Raw genomic sequence first — 23,203 nt, 5'->3', positions numbered from 1 at the left:
CCTCACATCCTGGACCTTGAAAGTATTATGCTAAGCAAAATAAGCCAGACATAGAAGGACACATATTGTGTGATTCCACTTATGTGATGTACCAAGAATAGGCAAATTCATAAAGACAGAGAGAAGAGAGATGACCCAGGGCCAGTGGGAGAGGAGAATGGTAATGAGTACAGAGTATATACTGCGGATAATGAAAGTTTTGGGTATACATACTGGTGAGGGTTATAGAACATTGTGAATGTAATTAATACCACTGAATTATATATTTACAAATAGTTAAACTAATAAATATTATATTATGTATATTTTGCCATCATAAAATAAAAAGCTGATGGGGGACTTTGTAGAGGATAAATCCGGTCTGACGGCTCTGGAGCCCTTTGATCAAAAGGAGATGACCAAAGATTATGTGCTTCTTGATGTGATGCAAAAGGAAATATACATAGTCAATGACTAGATACCTAAAGGGTATTAGGGCTTTTTCAGATGTGACAATGACACTACAGTTCTGTTACTTAGAAAGTTATTTTTGGTTAGGAACTATATTGAAAAATTTCCAGATAATATAAAAAATGTTATCTGGGATCTGCCCTCACATAATACAGTGAGGCGAAGGGCAAGGGGTTGGAATATGGATAAGACTGGGGCTGGCTTTGGGATAAAAGCTGATGCGTCCAGCTGTGGACTTACAGGGGTTCATTACACTATTCTACTTCAGAATATGTCTGGAATTTTCCATAATTAAAAAAATATTAAAGCGGTACACCCGAGGAATGGCACTAGGAGTGAGGGGAGAGAGGGAGATATACTGCCTTCATGTTAATCATTCTGTTTTCAGCATTTCAGAATTTAAGAGAAAAAATTAGGATATTATATAAAAGATGAACACGGACTTTTGTTAGATTTCAGAATATCAGAATTAGGTGAAACATTTTAAAGGGGAAAGGCAATTTTAAGACAGAGCAAACTTGAGGGTATTTAGTGGTTAATAAGCTTATGAAATTAGGCATGTCAAAAAGGTAACAAATGGAGAGAAATGTGCAAAAGTGTCAATCAGTAAGTTATTCAGAAGGGTTAGGCAAATAAATCAATAAAAAATTAAAAACCACAAACTGTTTTCAAGGGAATGACCCATGGTTTATCTTTTAAGATTCGTAACTTCCCATAAAGCCTTTACTGCTACCATGTTCAGACAGATCCCTGCTCCAGACAGACTACCGGTCCGTCAGTTTTGGTAACAAGATTTTTACAACCTTTATACCTTATACCTTATCCTTTCTCATCTATGTTCTGGGCCACTTAAGTTTTATAAGAATGGCAATTTTCAAGCAGCACAACAGATACCTGAATTCTATAGAAAAACCGTACAGAGATGAGCTTTGCCGGAGCAAGAGAAAAAACTCGGCAGCCTAAATTTAATGGTATTTAGTGACCATTACAAAGACCAAAACTTTTAAAGCACAGTTTGTATCAACACAGAGTATAGGTTTCTCAATTTTATTCTTTCTCTTACCTTTAGAGTTGCTCCTACCCAAAAAGAGTAACAGGTGTCTACGGGCTTATTAGGTCTTCCATGGTAACCATTTTGTTGCCTCATTATACACCACCTTTTTATCCGGTTCAATTCTTTTTCTGAAAAAACTTCTTCTAGTTTACCCATCAGACACAGTGACGCGATGCCACAAAAAGTCGATCCTCCTGTTAATCGAAACCACACAATACTTCAAACGTCAAATCAGATGCCTAGGAAAATAACATGAAATGGCTGGAGAAAAAAAAAACAATGGTTATACAATTCTGGAAATCAGTAAAATAAAGTAAATTTAGAAGACAATTAATTATACCTTTAAAATAACCAGAAGGTGTTGGAGTCTTCAATATTAATTTGATGAAACAGGCAGGAATTTAAAATAATTTAAAGCTCGGGCGCCTGGGTGGTTCAGTTGGTTAAGCGACTGCCTTCGGCTCAGGTCATGATCCTGGAGTCCCTGGATCAAGTCCCTCATTGGGCTCCCTGCTCGGCAGGGAGTCTGCTTCTCCCTCTGACCCTCCCCCCTCTCATGTGCTCTCTCTCATTCTCTCTCTCTCAAATAAATAAATAAAATCTTAAAAATAAATAAATAAAATAATTTAAAGCTCTAAGAAATATTTTACTTTTGGGGGAAAAAAAAAGACTTCGGAGGTTAAGGAACTTGTTCAAAATTACATGGTTTAATGGAAGAGTTGACACTAAAACCTAGGACTCCTCCTCCCTGTCGCCCCAGTCTGATTCCTTTCCCTTAAAACCACACAGTGCTCATGAACTGCGGTTCCATCTGCCTGAGCCCACAGACTAATTTTCACATAGAACACAGACAAGCTAGAAGCAGATATGCAGATATGATACCTACTCAGCTTAAAAAATTTAAGGAAGACAAGTCTGAGTGAGGGATGAGGGAGAGATCGTGTTGGGGGCGGGGAGAGAAGAAGGGCCTATGAGGAAGGAGACACATGGGGATAATCCATTCCCTGTGGTAGATTGAATAATGACCCACAAAGATTCAGAAGTCCAGGTCCTAACCCCTGGAACACGGCAACGTTTCCTCCTACGGCAAAAGAGACTTTGGGTGAATGTGACTACAGATTTTGAGACGGAGAGATATCCCTGGATAAAGTGTCCTTATGAAGGGGGCAGAAGGGGATGACAGAAAGAGGCGGCGATGAAACTATGAAGCAGAGACTGGAGTGACTCGGCAACATGTCGGGAATGTCAGAAGCCACCAGAAGTTGGCAGAGGCAAAGGAACAGACTCTCCCTTGGAGCCTCCAGAAGGAAGCAGCCCTGTAAAGTGCAGCTCAGACTTCTGCCTTCCAGAACTGTAAGAGAATAGACTTGTGTTGTTTTATACCACTAAGTCCGAGGCAACAGGAAACCAGTACACTCACAAAAGTGATTCCTTTCCTCAGGAACTGAAAAGTCCTTATTTTTCCAGAAAGGAAAAGAAACAACACTTTACACTACTGATTAATTTCAGCTACGGAAATGGAGGGTTTATAATACGCTTCATCCTACAACTTTCCTTTTACTGTTACACGACTTGGATGCATTCTCTGGCAAAAGAAAAGTCAGCATTCCCTCTAGAAAACTCCAGACAGGCAGCACATTAAAAAGGTCACTGTCAGTAAGAACTATTTAATCTTCAGAATTTTTCCCAGTGATTCCGGAGATCTATGTCAGTCATGAGTTAATGAAAAGAGAAAAATAAAACAAATTTATAGTAACCTTTTAGAATAATTCCTATTAAGCAACTACCAATCTTATTTCCTCTTCAGTGACCCACCAATTTCAATTTCTCTTTCATGACAACCTGGCCATGACTTCAGATATTATTACATCATTAAATATAAAATCTTCCAACAGATAATATGTACTCATTAACTACCAAAAAGTAGGGGTGCCTGGCTGGCTCACTCGGAAGAGCATGCAACTCTTGATCTCAGGGTTGTGAGTTCGAACCCCACACTGGGTTTAGAGATTACTTAAATAAATCAAACTTAGAAAAAAAAAAAACCTACCAAAAGGTAAAAAGAGGCATTTAATTGTTACTCTCCAAATTACTTGTTAGGATTCTTTAAAGCAAACTGGCACAATTCAAAGTAAAAATACTCTCTACTTTGCCCAAATCACCAGCTTTGCACAATGATAACTTCTGAAGTAAGTTTGAGCTCTGAGTAGCCAAAAACACTTACTGCAAAATCTATGCTTTAAGCTAAAATTCATTTACCAACATTTACCCCTGAGAGGTTCAAATATTTTATACAAAATTCTTAAAAACTAATTCTAAAAACGTGAGCTAACAGTATTAACTTAGAGTGTTAGACGCAGATACAGAGAGCAAGAAAAGACAGGTAACATCTTAATAAATAAGTCAATTAAGAAATATAAAAAAGTGGGCACAGGAACTCATATTCTATTTAGCACCAAAAGGGGCTAAATAAGGTTACATCAATGATTCCTACAAGCTTCAAAACATTTCAAGAATATTACATAATTACAGGGGCACCCAGGCGCCTCAGCTGGTTGAGCATCTGACTAGGCTCAGGTTATGATCTCATGGTCAGGAAGTCAAGCCCCACCGCGGGCTTCTGCGCTCAGGGGGGAGTCTGCTTGTCTCTCTCCCTCTGCTCCTCCCCCCGCTTGATCGTGCTCTCTCTCAAATAAAATCTTAAAAAAAAAAAGAATATTACATCATTACATTAAAGTACAATACAAAACTGCTTCTCACAGTTTTCTGAATTCATCAAGAGAAGGTTGTGTTCATTATGCCTTGGCTGAAGAAGGTATGAAAAGAATCTTCTGTACTGAAGGCCCTTACAGTAAGACATATTAAGGCATGTGCAAACAAGAGAAAGACTGCACCTGCTGAGTTTGTCACCTGAAGTGAGATGCTTCGGTCATATGGATCATTTCGGTGTGGTGCAGAATACCATAGTCATGGACACCACAGATGGAAGGGACCACCGAGGTTGGTTCTAACAACCGACCTCAGTGCTCCTGGGGGCAGGGTGAAGGAGGTGTTCCTGCCTCTAGTCCTGGATGCTAGGACTGACTTACATTTTAACAGTGTTTTAACAGGTGTAAGCTAACTGCTCCCATAAGGTTTTAAAGCCCAATTTTAAGCATTCTCTTCTATTTATTTGCATGTACCAAATTATCTGAAGGAGTCCATGTGCTCTGAAATATATAATTTAAGGTTAACAATCATATACCTAGAGATGAAGTAGGAAGCTAAAAATAGGTATAAAAATAAAAGTACACCATTTCACACTTAAAATACCCCATGGAAAAGGTAAAGTAAGGAAAATTCAAGAAGCTGAATGCTTACATGAAATTAGGCCAAAGAGTTGAAAATTTCTCTTCTGGATTAAGGAGTAGAGAGATTTTTGAAGAACCATGGAATCAAATTAATTTATGTGAACTATTACTTTTATATCATGAATCCTGAGAGGAAAAAATAGCTTTAATTCTAGCAGAGCAGGAAAACCCAATTCTTCCAAACACACGAACACTTTACCCTACAACTGTGCTAGTGCTTAAGAGACTCACTAGGATAAAAAGGAATACTCACATCTGATGATCACAGCCTAGAAGGGTTTGCAGGACAAATGGGCTCTCAGCTAAGCAGTTGTGGGAGAAGAGCCGATGAACTGCAGCAGGAGGACGCGCAGCCCACACACAGCCTCCCGCACTTCGGGATGCCGAGGGGGAGAGGGGACAGCCTATTCAAATACTTGCTGGACAAGTGCATGGTATGAGGGCAAGTGGAGTTGGACACGAATGAGACCTACTGGCTCACAACGTAGCAGGGACGCTAAGGCAAATGGGGAGGTGCCATGAAGATGGTATGAGCCCAGTATGGCTGGAATACAGAAAAGGGAGGCATTGCTTAGGGCCAGGGGATGAGAGACGATGAAGAGTTTGAGAGAGAATGGAACCAGCCACAGGAAATTGACAAAACTCGGAAGGTTAGGAAAAGGGGAAAGAGGAGAAGCAGGTGGGAGGGGAAGCATTTTGGGCAAGGGAAGAATGTTGGCCCCGTCCCTCGGGGAAAAGGCCCGTGAGAACATGGGGGGAGCACACGTTCTCTGCAGCCCGGGATGCACGGAAGGGGTGGCCCACGGGCGCGTCTACAAAGCGAGGCTGGAAGCGGACACGGAGAACTAAAATGAGGGGCGCTGCTGAGCACGCACAGGGTTTCCAGTGGGCTACGTTACATGCCCGACGATATATGAGCCTACTGGGGAAGTCACAACTCTGAGAAAAATGACAATGGCTACTGCAGTGGTTTGGTTCCGCGTCCACCTGCCTGGGCCAGAGGTGCTTCCCTGTATGGTCTGCAGCCCGTGAAGTCTGCGTGGGATCCGCTGGAAGGAGAGAAGCAGCACCCACTATCCCAGCTGCGGTTCAAGGAGCTGAGAGACAAAGGCAGAGGTGCCAGGAGATTGCACCTTGCCCTTATTCTCCCACATACCTGGAATGCAAGTCCGCTTTACTTCTTGCCCTGGTGACCCAAGACCCACAGTCAGATGCTGGAGCAACGGCCCCCGCCAGACTCCTCTACCACAGCCCTGCTCTGGTCGCTGGATGCACCTGACCTGCCAGGTCTCGCTGTCCACCTGGGCCGGGGCCGCAGGACGCCTTGTCAGTGACTTGCCCCCAGTCCACCAACTTGCCCTTCAGGCCCTTCCTTCTCCATATTCCTCCACAGTCTTATTCCTACGGTAAGTCCCAGTTCTTTACTACTCATGGTGGTCTCGCTCTCTGACGGAATCCAAGTCACACACAGATGCCCACCCCCAGAGGGCTGGTGTGAGGATTAAATGAGACTAACTGGTAGCTGGCACAGGGCAGCTGCTTCATCATAAATTCCAGTCCTTTCAGTCTGGAGATCAAGGATTATAAACAGGCGACCTACAGGAGAACACTGGTGTAAGTGCAAATAAAACAACAAAACAAAACAGAACATGAGATCAAACGCCCCGAATTCTGGACTTCTGGCTTCTATGGACTGAAAAACCAGTAGGTCCGGAAGTAGCGGCTCCACATTCCTGAGGAGCACATTGAGGCGTGGGAGGAAGGAATGAAAACACGATGGCTCCACAAACGCGCAGCCTGCGGCGCCGAAGGACCAGCACAGGGGGACTAATAAAACCATCCATTCGCTCATCTCAGCACACGCCACATGTGCCAGGTGTGGGGGACGCAAGAGTGACTGGAACGGGTAAAGAGCTCCGTTCCCGTGTGCGGACAGACAGATAACACACACATGATAAAACAGAATACAGAGAAAACCAAGGGCAGGAAAGGGGATAGGGAATGGAGTGTGTGTGGGTGATCTGCAATCTCAAAAATGGTAATTAAAAGCAATCACTGGAGCCAAGACCTAGGGATATGAAACAGAGCCAAGTGTAAGCCAGAGGTGAGGGTGGAGGGTTTTCCGTACACAGAACAGCAAGTACAAGAAGAGCCCTGAGATTCAGAAGGAGGAACCACCCGAAGGCAAGAAAAAGGTGGGTCCAGGTAAGGGGGCAAGAGGAAGACACAAGCATAGTGAAGGAGCCAGAAACAACTCGTGAGGAAACGGGGCAAGAGGAACCTGACGCTTCCAGAAAGCAGGGGAGAGGCTAACAGCTTCCAGTGCTTCAGGAAACACAGGGCGAGAAGTGAGAAGGCGACAATGGGTTTGAAATGTCGATCACTGGTGACTTTACAAGAGAAACTCCCGAAGCTGCTGAGGCTTATACAGAAGGCTGAAGAATAAGCCACTTGTGGAGAAGGGCCAAGAGTATATTTGGACTGCTTCTCTGAAAAGATTAACCAGAGAAAGAAGAAGGGAGAAGACAAAAGCTTGCAGGGGCGGCCAAACTGCAAGCTGACTTCTGAGGAGGAGGTCTCGCCTGGCAGCGCTGAGAGGAGAGAAGGCATGGAAGGAAGGGCCTCCAGAGCAGTCTCCTCAGCCTATCTAACCTCACAGCACCCGGACGACAGGATGCCTGACCTGCGTGCGCACTCTGTGGCACCCTGAGCGGGGGCTCCAGACCCACAGCTTTGCTTGGCTGCCCCCAAGGTGGAGGGAGCTGGTATCTAAGCATTCCTGGAGCCCACTGGCAGGACACCAGCCCACTGTGGCACCCTGAGTAGGACGCCCTTCTCTAGAGCTTTGGGTCTCAAGCCCACCAAACAAATTCAAAGAGAAAAGGAAGACAGATCTAAGCTTTTTGCATGAACCACAGTCCATGACTGATGATCTCAATGGGTGTAATCCTACTCAAGTCATACAGACTTAAAATCACTACTAAGTGTGGCTCAGCAAGATGCTTTCCTGACAGAAGCTGTCAGAGAGACTCATGTTTGAGCAGCCCTCTGTTTCATGTTCCGGCAAATGCAATCCCAATTTCCTGGGACCCACGGCATCTGTATCACAGGTCTCCCGTACTGGTAATGTGTCGCCTCAGCCAGAGTGCCTGTTAACACCCTCTCCAACACCTAGCACGAGGCCCTGGCTTCTCGGAAATTCTCAGACACCAGATTTCCTCTCTGTGCACCCACGAGTACATATCCCTCCTCACCAAGTGGTGATGACCAGTGACAGAACTGCGACTGCAGCTTGCCCCAAGCCCAATCTCATCCAAATGTAGGCACACATAGGAATTATGGTGTCCTGATTATAGTACAGCTTCAGAGGAAACACAGAGACAGTCTTCTACGTGGCCCTTCGTGATACGCACCCTCCAAATATCTACATTGAAGGAGGGAGTGAAGATGTGTGAGAGGGAGAAGACCAACAGGACAAGGTCTCAGGGGAAGTACAAGGAGATAGGGTCAAGGAGTAGATGTTAAAAATATCTTTTTATACATGTTTTACAGTTTACAAACCACCTTCCCCCTACCTCTTATAATCCTAGCAACAATTTTAAAATTAAAGGAAGGTCCAATTATTTCTTGTCGGTCAACGAGGAAACCCTCAGAGCGATTAAGTGAGGGGCCAGGTCCCAAGCAGGTATCAGGGCTGAGACCTGTTCTTTCTGAGATCTGTCATGCTGCCAGAGGGCGAGCACAAAGAGACTGCCATAATAAAGAGGAAACCTCAGGAGTTCACTCAGAGAGCCTCCTTGATCTAGGCTCTTTCTTTTTAAAAAAAGAACACTGTTGCGGAGCCTGGCTGGCTCAGTCAGTAGAGCATGCAACTCTTGATTGGGAGTCGAGCCCTATGCTAGTTGTAGAGATTACTTAAAAATGAAATCTAAAAAAAAAAAAAAAGGAAGAAATTAAAAAAAATTAAAAAGGAGCATGGCGCTTACTTACTCTTACATGGAAATACTCAATTTGAAAAAATTCAGGCTACTGATGTGCTGACAGACTAAGTATATCACTTCCCTATTCTGATTCTGCTCCACGTGGGGAAAAGGGTGAAAGGAGAAACGCTATTAATTTATACACTGAACATATGCTATGCAGCAAAATGTTTTACGGCAATGACTAAGGATTATTATATTGAGAAAGACATTTTCATTTCTTCACAAGTTCATTGATTCATGCTTAATATTCTGCATCTAGCTTTTCAGTGTTATGCCAAAAAAGAAAACTTGCTGTCTTCTGGTGCTATCTTAAGAAATCACCCCAGGATATTATCATACAGCTGACAGTCAAATAGGTAACCTGAAAATACTAGAAAAGTATGAAAATCTTAGTCTGAACATTCTCTGACCTATTACTGACCTAGAAGACATTCAAAGTGGCATAAAGTGTCAAAAGAGAGAAGTAGGAAAGACAACAACCACGGGCTGAGGCAAACTTCCAGGGTTCTCCATGTCGCAGATGCCATTGTTAATTAAAGGAATAAAATAAACTACATGTTCATTTACTTTAAGATGTCTTACCATGAGATTCAAGTCCAGCTCCCTGTGCCAGCCCATTGTCATAGGACTGAAAAAGAAAAACATTATTCAGTTTAATAGGGAAATGATAATAAGTCAGTCCTCGTTATGCTAATTTTTGGTCTCTTGATCCATTTTGGTTTCTCCCTCATATCTCCAAAATACTCTTTCCCACAAAGGAGTAGTTGTAGGCATTTCCAAGTACCTGGTCTTGGCTTATTCATCAAGTCAAATCACTAAATGCATACAGCAGGCACATTCTGAGACAGATTGTTCAAAGATGGCATCTATATATTTGATTTCTACCCAATAAAAAGCCCCAACCCTTATTCTTTTCCTACTTGCAAGACTATACAAGTTTAAGGAAAATGTAAAGATGCTGTACTAATAAAATATTATAAACATGGAACAAGTCTATTTTGAGGCTTGTGGGTAGCTAAGGGTAACAGCACCTGCCCAAATGTGGATCTCCCCATATATCCCACAAAATCAAAACAGAACAATACAACTATATAAAGCCGAAACCTTAACAAAGCTGGAAGACGTGTGTAAGCTTTAAATTACCTGTCTATAGAAAAAGAAACCTCAAATCCCAGCAAGCTGCCTCTCCCACTCCTGTCACCCTTTTGCAGAGAGCAAGGCAAGTTTGTGGAAAATCGGGGGCCGGGGGGGGAGCCAATGGTAGGCATGAGACAGATCTAAAATCACCGCTGGAGGGAGAAGGTCCACCCTAAGAGCGAAATATAGGTAGTCCTTCTTTTGTGCAGTTTTGATACGCACAAATTCCACATACCATCCTTCAGCTAAACAACACAATATGGTTCCAATTTCCGCAACCACGGTATATTAACTATGAGTAACTGCACAGAGTACAAACTTGCTGCTAGCATCTCAGTTCACAAGTCACTACATAAACGACAGATGTGCATCATAATCAGTAACTAGTCCCACCACCTTTTTCAGAGTCTGTTAGTAACTGGTCACTGCACATATTGTTCAGTTCATGCACAGACAGCAAAATGTATGGTTGTGTTGTCTCTTCCTTTGTCTTAGTAGTAAACCCACGTGACAGTCTCTGGGGCAGAACCAAAAGAACAGACTGGCCACCAAATCAAGAAATGAGAAGCGGCACCACTAGAAGAGAAACTGAGCTCAAACACAGAATTAGAAAAAAACGGCTAGTCCCGGGAAGGCTGCTGGTGCTGCCGTCAGAAGAACTAAGTGAAGGCAGGGGCCTGCATGAGTGAGGACCACGGCTGTGACACAAAGGATGAAGGAATCCTTGGAGATGTTTCACAATCATGAAAACACAAAGGAGAAAGTGCTGGAAGCTGCTATGAACTTAGGAAGGAGTCTGATCATTTACCGAGACAGAAACGATGCTCCCTCCCTGTCCTAAGTTACGTAAGGAAACAAGGCAAACACTGTCCAAACTACTTCATTCTTTTATATATATATAGCTTTTTTTTTTTTTTACAAAGAAAACACTTTAACTCTCAATATTTTTAATGTTTTAATATTACAATGTACTAAATAAATACTGGTTTTACCGCTTAAAACTTCTCTGTACGCACACTTACGACTCCCGAAGAGTTTGTGATGTGATGGCAAAAAGCTGCACAGGCCCCAGAGCAGTGGTGATCTCCCCCTGACGACTCAGATCCCTGGGCCTCACTCAGCCCATGTGGTCACAATCCCTATCACGGGCCGGCCCACCATGCCAGGCGAGCGCTGCCGGGACTGCGTGAGTTCTGGGCCGGGACTGCGTGAGTTCTGGAACAGTAGAGTGCTGACCACTGGGAAGGGACTTCAGAGGGTGCAGTGCTTAGAGGGAATGACTTTGATGAATCAAGTTAACCAGGAAAAGAGATGGACCCGCCGAAGATCAGGTCATAAAGGACACCAAAGGACCAACATTTAGAGACATGAGAAACAAGAGAATCTCTCTTCTACCAGGAAATCATGAAACACATACTTTCCCCAACATGAAAACAAACAAACAAAATCAAACCCCACAAAAACTCATTAAAGAAATCACACTTTGTTGACTGAAAAGAGTGTACTCTTAAATAGAAATTTTTCTAAGAAAGAACATCTGCAAAATGACTAAACAAGGAGACAAATCTATATAAAATAACTCTGAAAACACAGCAAATGGAATGAAAACATCTCGGTGTATGAAAATCTGCCCCTGCCTCCCCAAAATGGACATAAAGCAGAGGAAAACTGTAATACAGCAGCCCAAACTCAACTGTGATTATCAAGCAAGCACCTGAGAGTATGAAAAGGAAACTAAAAGTTAAAAACAGAAAGGACAAACAGTAGGAAGAAATAAACAGAATTCGGTGACTTCAGGAAAGAAATGGAAGAAAATAAGGAATAATAAGACCAAGGAATAACAGCCTCAAAAGAAAAGACGGTAAGGGACACTGATGAAAGGCAGAAAACAGCCAAGAGACTAAAACTAAGACACAGCAGTAAAAAGGGTCAGAGAAAAAGTGACTGAAATCAAAGATAAGCAAAGAAGAGCATACACAAAACTGGAGTTCCTACAGGAAAGCAAACTAATTATGGACTGGAACTCGGGTTAGCAAACTGCAGGCTACCGGTGCTCATGTGTGGCCTGGTGCTCTATCGTCCTGGAGTGAAGAAAGTGGTCAAGCTCACTCATAATAAAAGCAATACAAATTAAAAATAAACACACTGAAAGATCATTCTTCACCCACCAGACTGATAAAAATTAAAGAGGATGACGACACATTGCTTTGGCGAGGTGGTATGGAAACAGGCACTCTCCTACACTGGTGGGAAGAGAAACTGGTCTGCCCTTTTCGGAGAGAAAATGGGCAACATCTAGTAAAATTACATATGCATTTACCTTTTGATCAAGCAAGTGCACTACTAGGAATTCACTCTGAAGATCTATCTCCAAAAATACATAAATGCATATGCAGATGGTTATTAATTTCAACATTGTTCGCCTTTGGAAAATACGTGTTCCATGTTCAGAACCGTTCAAAAAACTAGGTACATGCACACAATGGAGTACTATGAAACTAAGTATCTGTGGTGTGCTACCTTGTGAGGAAGAAAGGAGGAGAAACAAAAATGTACATATCTGCTCATCAAATACGGGAAGGACAAAGCAAATGCTAATGAGATTGGTCCCCTACGGTGTAAACGGAACAAGGTGGCAACTACGGGAGTGAGCAAGGAGGCGAGACAGAAGGGACAGGAGGTAAGGAGTAACACATCTTGGAATATCCCTTTTTGTACAGTTCTGACTTTCAGAACCAAGTCAATATTTCACATATTAAGTAAATCTTTAAAAATTAACAACATTGGGGGAAAACCCTAAAATGAAGCCCAAACACCAACAAACTTAGCTGTATTTTAACTAAATAACATAACCATACTAAAGGGGGGGGGGAATAACAGAAGTAACTCAAGCACTTTTTTTTAAAGATTTAATATTAATCTCTATACCCAATGTGGGGCTCGAACCCATGACCACAAGATCAAGAGGGGCATGCTCTACCAACTGAGCCAGCCAGGAGCCCCTCAAGTATTTCTTAAATATGGTATTTTGACTATATACCTTCAGGTTCAAACAAAAAGAGCAATGTATCTTGGATAATGGGAACCAGGCTGGTGACTGTCTGAGAAGGGAGTTACAAAAAGAAAGGAGGAAGATAAAAAAAGAACTGTGGTGCTGGACTGAAATTTGAGGTATCAATAGGACTCATGGTTTTTATCACACACATAGATAAGGAAATAGAGGTGAGTGGGTGCGTATAAGTGGGGGGCGGCGGGGGGGAAGGATTCTGTGCATAGACACACGCATACATACATTTCCTAGCTCGGCCTGCTGAGAGAGGGACTAGAAGCCATGATATCCCAATGCCAGTGAGCACAGCGATCGTGCCCAAATCCTCGTTTCTACACACCATCCTCCAGTAGGAACCAGGGCTCCTTGCCAAAATGACGGATTCCAGGGCTATGGCTCGGAAAGTACAAGATGAACCTGGAAAATCTTGTGCCAGAAAGCCAACTGCTGCTCAAAGAATGAAGGGGGTGAGACAAAAAAAGGCACAAGCGTCCGCGTGGTGGGGCTCGCTGAATCCGGGACAATCTGACCATCAAAATAAGTAACGACAGTAACAGGTAATAGCCCACTGGATAAAACAAGAATCTGGAGTTCAAAGTGATACAGACAGATGTAAAGAGAAAGCTTTTTCTAAAAGCAGAATTTCAACTGAAAAATCACAGGAGGAATGACAGAGCTGGAAAATCCTCAACTGCATACCACCACCAGCGGATAAAAGTTTGATGAGGAACAGGTTATTTAACAGTCTCCAAATCCCTCACCACAAGATACTGAATAATGATAAGCAGAGAAATGCTAACCTAACCGGCGCTCCAAAGTCACCGTCACTGGTAGCAGGGCAAATCAATACGCTGTATTTCCACATACAACACGCGAAGGAGAACACAGCGTTGCCGCCGTAGCAGTTACGCCAAAACACACGTCACCCATCCTTCTACTGAATATAAATCTCCTTTCCCTCTGAAGCTCCTTGAAGGGCCTGTTCTTTCTGCTCCACGGGCTCTCCGAAGTTTGGACTAGTGCCGATTCTACAAAATCTGACCCATATTCACACATTCAGTTAAAAAAAATTTCACTCCTCTAAGAACTTAATTTTCATTTTGAAACACTGACGAGTAAAAGTTGAATTAATCCTAAAAGAGTCTAGTCTATGAAAAGAAAACTTCAGATTTGGGAAGTAATAAACCTGGGAAGCAACATTTCTATGTCTCAGTTTCATACAAAAGACAAAAAAGTAGAGCAAAGGATAATTATGGCTGAGACTAAGCTTTCCTTACTACTGCCAATGAAAAGATTAAGTTGTATTGTGAAAGAATAGCACTTCTATTTGATACTTGCCTTAAAATAAACCTTAGATTAAAAAAAGGGGGGCACGGGGCGCCTGGGTGGCTCAGTCGTTAAGCATCTGCCTTTGGCTCAGGTCATGGTCCCACGGTCCTGGGATCGAGCCCCACATCGGGCTCCCTGCTCAGCGGGAAGCCTGCTTCTCCCTAACTCCCACTCCCCCTGCTTGTGTTCCCTCTCTCGCTGTCTCTCTGTCAAATAAATAAAAAAATCTTTAAAAAAGGGTGGGGAGGGGCACACACAAGTATTAACAAAAAGATCCAAAAATCTATTGTTAGCCCAGTCAATCTTGTTGTATGTGGTTCTTGCTAATCAAATGACTTACGGAACTCCCACCTCACACCAAATATAGAAATAGTCTCACCTAAGAAACCATAATTTTCCATTATGCTTGGCCAGGGCTCCGCACTAACCCCTGCTAGCAAAGGCTATCAAACATGTGCCTGTGAGATTTTACTTCATTTTTTTTTTCCTTCTAAGGCTGACCAATCTCTTTCTAGTAAAGACATTTGTTTCCTTAGATACAATCAAATGACGTTTGAATTTTAACGGCCAATGAATCAATCTGTCCTTCACAATTATTTCTATATGGCTGTTCTGATTACACAACATATCCAAAAAGCAACCTTACTGCCCTTATTCTTGGTGGAGGAGAGATGAGACGTGCATTATAGTGCAGTCCCCATATAGCAACAATAATAACCTAAAATAGTCATTTATCAACATAACTCACCATACTTCTTCTAATATAATTGATGGCTTTTTTCATATCCATGCCCGACCAGTTGTTGAGCATGTAGCAAATACAGGAGGCACAGTATACAAATCGCATATCATTTTCACTGCCTTCAGGGACTGCACAGAAGCTGAAAGAAATAACACTATGATTTACGATTCCATCGCACTATAATTTAGTTTTTATTTTTTTTGCGGGGGAGGGAGGGGTGAGAAACACCTACTTCATGTCTTTACTCGCAGAAAAATCTATGATTAAATATGGATTTAAAAACCATATACTACTTATATTCGTCAATAAAGAACAGGACTATTAACTTGAATAATATAAAATGATCTCTAAATCACTGCTCCATTTCAAAGTTCTGATTTCTGGGTAGCTTTATACACTACCAGTTAATCCTTCCCAGATGGCACCACTTGAAGTTTCTTTGCTCCCTATCCCGGACAATTGTGGCATGCTAGCTTGAGAATTAATGGGGGGAAAAGCACCCGGGACCCACTGGGCAGTAAGAAATTTCCAAACCCAAGTTTTGACGTGTGAAATTTCTCCTAAATGTATATGTAGATAACCACTAACTAACACAATATTGTGTGGTAATTTTTTTTACCTATTCCATTAGTTTTAGAGAGGTAACAGTCTGAGTCTGATATCTAGTCCTTTATTTATAAAAAAGGAAAAGGTGGCAGTAATCAAAGACTATATGGAAACTTCGAGATATTAGTCACATACACTGGCTGAGGTAAAGATTAAGTTCTACAGTATTTCCCATTAATGATAATTTATCTTACAAGTCTAAATTAATTTTCTCCTCATCAAGAGCAGTGTTTTTTAAACACTGAAGGGAAAACAGAGGTATCAGCTGATGGAGCACTAACGTAACAATACAGCAGAATTGGTTTGCAAACTTTTTTCTCTAGATGGTATCACTTTGCCACTTCCTAGATTTGGGGCAGGGTGGGGGGAGGTTTCACCTTAAAACTCTAGGAAGATTCCTTAAACATACCATACAGACCACCAAATATTACTGAACTAAGTTCTTTTTCTATCCTTTACAAACATCACTGAATCTACCTTCACTAGAATGTAATAGTCAATGTTCATTCCTTTCTGCCCCAGTCACTATGTCTTAAGGAACAGAAGTACAGACTAATGTATGCTTACTTCAAAATATCTTTTTTGTCACCCAGAAGGTAAATTAAAGTCCATCCTAATATTAAACCCTAAAGTTCTAGTATAGTATTATACCCATTTTTCAGTTCTATAAAATTTTTCCAAAAAAGAAAAGGGAAAAAACCAGAGTGATGTGTACCTTCCATCTTCCAGCTGAAGGGCTCTCAAGCCTGCTAAGCAAGCTTCCTTATTGACTCGGCTTAGGTCATCTCCAAGAATAACTAAGCATGAAAGGCCAGTGTAGGTCATTGCTATGTGGCCACTATCGTAAGGATGAGCTGTTCCAGGATTCTAAAATCAAAATTAACATGATGTTAATTAACTAGTAAACTGAAAACTTATTTCATTAAGTAATCTGACACCAGGTTTCAGGAACTAGTAAAATTAAATGTTTGTACTGACTTATACCAACACCTGATTGAAAAAAACAAACCTCCATTTTGTAGGTTTCAATGTAAATACAATTGCATGCTTTCCAGGCTACACAATTTTTATTTATTTATTTATTTATTTTTAAAGATTTTATTTATTTCACAGAGAGAGACACAGCGAGAGAGGGAACACAAGCAGGGGGAGTAGGAGAGGGAGAAGCAGGCTTCCCGCTGAGCAGGGAGCCCGATGCGGGGCTCGAACCCAGGACCCTGGGATCATGACCTGAGCCGAAGGCAGACACTTAACGACTGAGCCACCCAGGCGCCCCGAGGCTACACAATTTTTAAATGTATCCCGCAAACCTCAAGCTTTCTGGAAGCAGTTCTGATACAAAAATAAACCAAATTATTTGAACTCCACATGTAGTCAACCGCATTAATTATAACTTAAGTCTCAATGAAGTTAGAAAAGCATACAGCCTTTCAATCAAAAAAGATCTTTAAAAGAAATAAAAATCCTTTTACTGTACAAATTCAATACCACAGTAATCACCATATAAAAATATTATACAGTTGAAAAACCTTATTCTGCTCTCATATACAATTAAATTATTTGAGCTTCTAAGAAACATTAGCACTTAGAATAACCATCAACACACTGTGTGTTGGATTAGTTTCACCGACCTGACGGTTTTAACAAAAGATAACTACAGTTATCAAAGATCTCTTATGTTACAAAATACGTGACAAAGTAGGAAATCCTATAAAGAATCTAGGCGCTGACACCGGCAATGATAAAACTGGATATAAAAAGTGTTTATTATGCCAAGTAACTTGACGTTCCACAATATACAAAGCATTTAGAGTTTTATAATTTCAAATAATCAGCCAATCCTATGAATCAATTATTTTTTAAAAAAGATTTCACTTGAAAAATGTAAAATTTCACATTGTACAAATTTGTCAGTTTAAAAATGTTTTAAGTTTTGGGGCACCAGGGTGGCTCAGTTGGTTAAATGGCCAACTCATGATTTCGGCTCAGGTCATGATCCCAGGGTCCTGGGATTGAGCCCCACGTTGGGCTCCCTGCTCAGCGGTAGTGTGCTTCAGGATTCTCTCTCTTCCTCTGCCCCTCCCCCCTCTTTCTCCCTCCCCCCCCATAAATAAATAAATCTTTTTTTTAAGATTTTATTTATTTATGAGAGAGAGAGAGAGAGAGTACAAGCAGGGGGAGCAGCAGAGGCAGAGGGAGAAGCAGGCTCCCCGCTGAGCAGGGAGCCCAATGCAGGACTTGATCCCAGGACCCTGGTGATCACAACCTGAGCCAAAGGCAGACACTTAACGGACTGAGCCACCCAGGCATTCTCAAATAAATAAATCTTTAAAATCTTTAAAAAAAAAAAGTTTTTAAGGTTTTTTTTTTTTTAAAGATTTTATTTATTTATTTGACAGAGAGAGACATAGCGAGAGAGGGAACACAAGCAGGGGGAGTGGGAGAGGGAGAAGCAGGCTTCCCGCGGAGCAGGGAGCCCGATGTGGGACTCGATCCCAGGACCCTGGGATCATGACCTGAGCCGAAGGCAGTCGCTTAACCAACTGAGCCACCCAGGCGCCCGGTTTTTTTTTTTTTAATTGAAGTACAGTTGACACACAATGAAGAACGTTTTAATTTTGACAGAATACAAGCATATTTTAAAATTCATCTGTCATAGGTTTCCCTTCTATTTTAGTTTGGATTAATCAGTAATTGCTTCAAATCCTAGAATAATACTCATCATACTAGAAGGTCAAAGTGAAACTTGTACCAAGGTTTTGGTTTAAGCAGACTCCTCTACCCACTTTAATAAATGTTAACTTCTATAACCACTGAAATGCATCAAATCCTGCCTCTACTACTCATTGGCTTGCTTCACTTCCTCCTTCTGGAAAATGGATATTAATACCTCCCTCAAGGGGTTATTGTGAGGATTAAATAAAATTACCATGACAAAGATGCTAGTTATCCTGATGATGATGGAAGTACAAGGCAAATATCCAAAGGGCCGCTACTTCTTGGGAGTCTTGAACTAGGTTCCTGGACCCACCAGGGAGTGAATCACATTATTTTCCTGCTCACCCACCTTCTGTGGTTCCTCACAGAACAAGTTTGCAAGGTGTTCAATACCTTCTATAATCGGAACCCACCCCACCCATCTGGCCTTACATACACGATTCTTTTGTGGTCTCACAAACATCCCAAACAAATTTTCATCTTGCTAACCCTTTCATTCTGAGTTCCTCCCTAGAGCTCAAACTCTGGTACTCCTGGCTATTCTATTCCACATTTGTAATAGTCTGCCTAGAACTCCTAGAGCATATTTCAGTTTTTGGTACTTAAACTAAACATCTACTATGTTAAAAGCACCATGGGGAATCCAAACAGAAATCAAATGTGGAGCTTAACCTTAAGGGTAGAAGAAAGGGTCTGGTCAAGTAATTACAATACAAAGTAGAATGTAATAAGCGTCATGAGGGAGATACATTAACACAAAGATTTACCTTTTTTTTGTTTTTTTAAAAGATTTTATTTATTTGACAGAGAGAGTGCACAAGCAGGGGGTGTGGCAGACAGAGGGAAAGGGAGAAGCAGGCTCCCCACTGAGCAGGGAGCCCGATGTGGGGCTCGATCCCAGAACCCTGGGATCATGACCTGAGCCGAAGGCAGACGCTTAACTGAGTCACCAAGGTGCCCCAAGATTTATTTTTTTAAATTGTCATCTTATCTTCTGTTAGTCAAATCTGAAGACTGTTTCACTTTTTTTTTTTTAAGTAGGCTCCATGCCCAGTGTGGGGCTTGAACTCACCACCCTGAGATCAAGATTTGCATGCTCTACTGACTCAGCCAGCCAGGCACCCCAGTAACACAAAGACTTAAATAAGGGATTTTTTTCTGCAGCAGAAGAGGAGCTTGGTGGGTGGAAAGGAGAGAAGGCTTTATAGGTAGAAGAAAAAGTAAAAGCGAAGTGGAGAAAGAAAATTCTGGGTGTCTAGCATGTATTAGAGACAACACATAATTTAACAGAGAATATAGCATTTGTGAAGGAAAACAGTGAGAAAAGTGGGTTGAGAGGATCGATCCCATCAGTGTTTCTCAAAAAGTACTCTATGGCCATGGAAGGCCCTGGGCATTTATCAGGTAAGGCAATGGCCCACAGGTGGTTTGGTGGTTTTGGAAGAAAAACTGATGACACTACTGTATTTATATACTTCATCGGACAATCCTATGCGCCTCCTCAGATTCTTGCGATCTCTCAGCCAACCACTCTCAATGACAACCCCTGGGAGGCCGATATGAGTCCCCCTGGCATCTCTTGCTCCTTCCACCACTCAAATTCAGATGAACACAATGTGGCATAAAGTGGGACCTGGCCTCCCCAGAAGATGCCAGGCGTCTAGGTGAATGTCACCAAAAATGGGTGTCAGGAGACTCTGCCAACCAAGGCAAAAATGGTTTCTTCTTCAATTTTATTCCTGTTTAAAAATGTCTTGGGGGTTGGAGGAGACAAGAGGAAGGGGATTGTCAAAATGTATCAAAGCCCTGTTTTATTTCAATCAGGGTGGGTACACACAAGGTATGGCACTAGAGAATGGTCATTATGACCACTCGTCATGGCACCCAGATAGCCTGTCCACTAGGAGTAAAGGGAGAGCTATCTTCTTCAGGACCAGCATCAGCTGGAAAAGACTGTATGTGTAGGAAAAAGGGAACATAGTTTACGAATCCTGTTTGCAGACTCCCTGCTAAAAGCAATGGGCACACATGATTGGAGACATCTTGGCAAATTCACATGACCTCGACACAGGCAGGTGGATCTAGAGCCTAAGACAGAGGAAGAAAGCTGAAGCAGTGCCTCCATGAAATCATGCTGCCTTCTCCCAAATCACTGCTATTTATTCTAAAATGTTGAAGCAGAGCATGAAAAAATGGGCAATATGCCATTTACATTCAGATTGCAACTGGATATAAATCCTGACATACTCAGTGTTGCTAGACACTAGCTTATAACCAATATATAAGCAGAGTGACCCCATCAGAGGAAAAGTTTCTATGCTGTGTGGCCCTCTTTTGAAAAAAATGAGGAAGTTTCTCTCTGCTTCTACTATAGAAAAATAGTTATTTTGTGCCGAGATGCAAACACCTTCAGAGCTGGCTCTGGATCTGATGCTTTGAAGAAGACAGAAGTTCCTCCCTCTGTGAGGAGTCCCTGCTTTCTACATGGTGTGTGCTGGTACCAAAGCCTCTGGCCATAACCCTGAAGACAGCCTGCTTGTTGCCACAAATGTCCTCAAATTCATCACTGCTCAGGTCTTCAATCACTGCCTTGGCAAGAGCTTTTTCTTTTATTCCTAAGAAACGTGAGTCGAATGTAGTCTTTCACTAACATAGAAGTTCTCTGGCTTCCTAGAGAGCAAGCACCAAGCACGAGTGCTTTATTTCCAATTCTCCAGGAAATCACCAATAATTTTTATACAAACGACAGGAGGAGAGTCACGATACTTGGGACAGCAGGGATCTCTGCACGCGTATGGGCTGTGCATTCCGCCAGGAAGTGAGGTGCGGACCACACTCCTTCCAGGAGCTGCAGGTATAATGTACATTAGTAGACAGTACCCAGCTATATCAAAACATGGAAGCTTGGTTCCGTCTGGGTAATTTCTTAGTTTTCTGTCTCACTAATTTTATCAGCCACCTCCCTTCTTCTTCCTCCTGACCCAGACAGTAACTCACCTTTGATGGATTGAATGGAATACCCAGGTATGAAGAGCCTCGGAAACCACAGCGGTTTAGATTTGATCCTAGAAAATAAATACATGTACTTATTTAGAGTATACTTTATTTTTGTTCGGACTCTACAGCAGTTCAATTAAACATTCTTTCAGAAACTGAGCATTTTAGTATGAAAGTTTTGTCACTGTGTCCATTTTCATTCTAGCTAACGGTTTAGTATCAAAGCTTTGTTACTGTGTCCATTTTCACTGGTTAATGCTCACCATGAGCCAAGGCTGTTCTCTTTTTGTGGGAATTTCCTCATTTAATTTAATTTTCAAAAAAAATTTTAAGTTTATTTATTTTAAAACAATCTCCACACCCAACATAGGGCTCAAACTTACAACCCTGAGATCAACAGTTGCACACTCTTCCGACTGAGCCAGCCAGATGCCCTTCTCATTTTCAAACCAGAGACAAAATAATGATTTCCTACCATGTACCTTCAGTTTATAGCCTACCTCACTGCATACAAAATGCTTCCATATCTTTTCCGTATGATCATTTTTCATGTGATCAACATATTTAACCCCATGCTAAAGGAGAGAAAGCAGAAGCCCAGAGGTTGAGTGACATGTTCAAGGTAACGCATCAGAATCTGGAATCCTAATTTCCCATCCAGTGTCTTTCTACTTTAACTCATTGCTTCTTTACATGTGAGCAAACTAAAGGTATAAGCTGCTCTAGTTGCAAAAAATATACGTACTTAGTATTTTAGTATTGGACAAATCTTCGTTCTGAGTCTAATAACGTACTTTGCTTTGAAGTACTGGGAACTTAATAAGCCAGAAACTTGAGTCACATCCATGAAAAGGGAGCCCTGTGCACTGGTGGTGGGAATATAAATTGGCACAGCCATTATGGAAAACAGTATGGAGGTTCTTAAAAAAATTGTAACTAGAACTACCATATGATCCAGCAATCCACTACTGGGTATATATCCAAAGGAAAAAGGATCGCTATCTTGAAGATATGTCTGCAACCCTGTGATCACTGCAACATAATTTATAATAGCCAAGACATGGAAACAATCTAAGTGTCCAACGACAGATGAGTGGATAAAGAAAATTTCTCTCTCTCTCTGTTCCTCACATAGACACAACACCAGAATGTTATTCATCCATAAAAGAGGAAATTCTGCCTTATGTGACAATACATGGAACTTGAGGGCATTATGCCACATGAAGTAGGTCAGAGAGAGAAATAAATACTATAATACTTTATGTCCTCACTTATATGTGGAATTTAAAAAGGCTGAACTCACAGAAACAGAGTAGAATAGTGGTTGTCAGGGGCTGAGAGAAATGGGGAGATGTTGGTCAAAAGTACAAACGTCTACCTGTAAGATGAGTAAATTCTGGGGATCTAATGTACAGCATGATGGCTATAATTCATAGGACTGTATTATATCCTTGAAAGTTATAAGGAGAGTGGGGCGCCTGGGTGGCTCAGTTGTTGGGCGTCTGCCTTCAGCTCAGGTCATGATCCCGGGGTCCTGGGATCAAGCCCCACATCGGGCTCCCTGCTCAGCGGGGAGTTTGCTTCTCCCTCTCCTGCTCCCCCTGCTTGTGTTCTCTTTCTCTCTATGTCAAATAAATAAATAAAATCTTTAAAAAAAAAAGTTATAAGGAGAAATCTTAAATGTTGTCACACCACACACACACACACACACACAAAAGGAAATTATGTGAGGGGATTGTGGTAATCATTTTGCAATATATTCATGTAACAAATCATCATGTTGTACAC

At 41.9% G+C, this 23,203-nt stretch overlaps 1 protein-coding gene across 1 annotated transcript in view; it reads right to left on the bottom strand.

Moving 5' to 3' along the window:
- The window catches only part of PGGT1B (protein geranylgeranyltransferase type I subunit beta), a 55,079-nt gene that overhangs the window by 9,357 nt on the left and 22,519 nt on the right, over positions 1–23,203 (bottom strand). The window contains exons 3-7 of the mRNA XM_081827221.1: positions 21,416–21,483; positions 16,416–16,567; positions 15,101–15,233; positions 9,420–9,465; positions 1,514–1,698 (exon numbers count right to left, since the gene is read on the bottom strand). Of these exons, the coding sequence (XP_081683347.1) occupies positions 1,514–1,698; positions 9,420–9,465; positions 15,101–15,233; positions 16,416–16,567; positions 21,416–21,483 (584 nt within the window). The remainder of the gene's footprint in view (positions 1–1,513; positions 1,699–9,419; positions 9,466–15,100; positions 15,234–16,415; positions 16,568–21,415; positions 21,484–23,203) is intronic.

Source organism: Leptonychotes weddellii, chromosome 7, assembly GCF_054177405.1.
Source record: "Leptonychotes weddellii isolate Sample4059 chromosome 7, ASM5417740v2, whole genome shotgun sequence".
Taxonomy (NCBI): domain Eukaryota; kingdom Metazoa; phylum Chordata; class Mammalia; order Carnivora; family Phocidae; genus Leptonychotes; species Leptonychotes weddellii.
The sequence above is the reverse complement of the archived record's forward strand: the minus strand, read 5'-3'. Positions and strand labels throughout refer to the sequence as shown.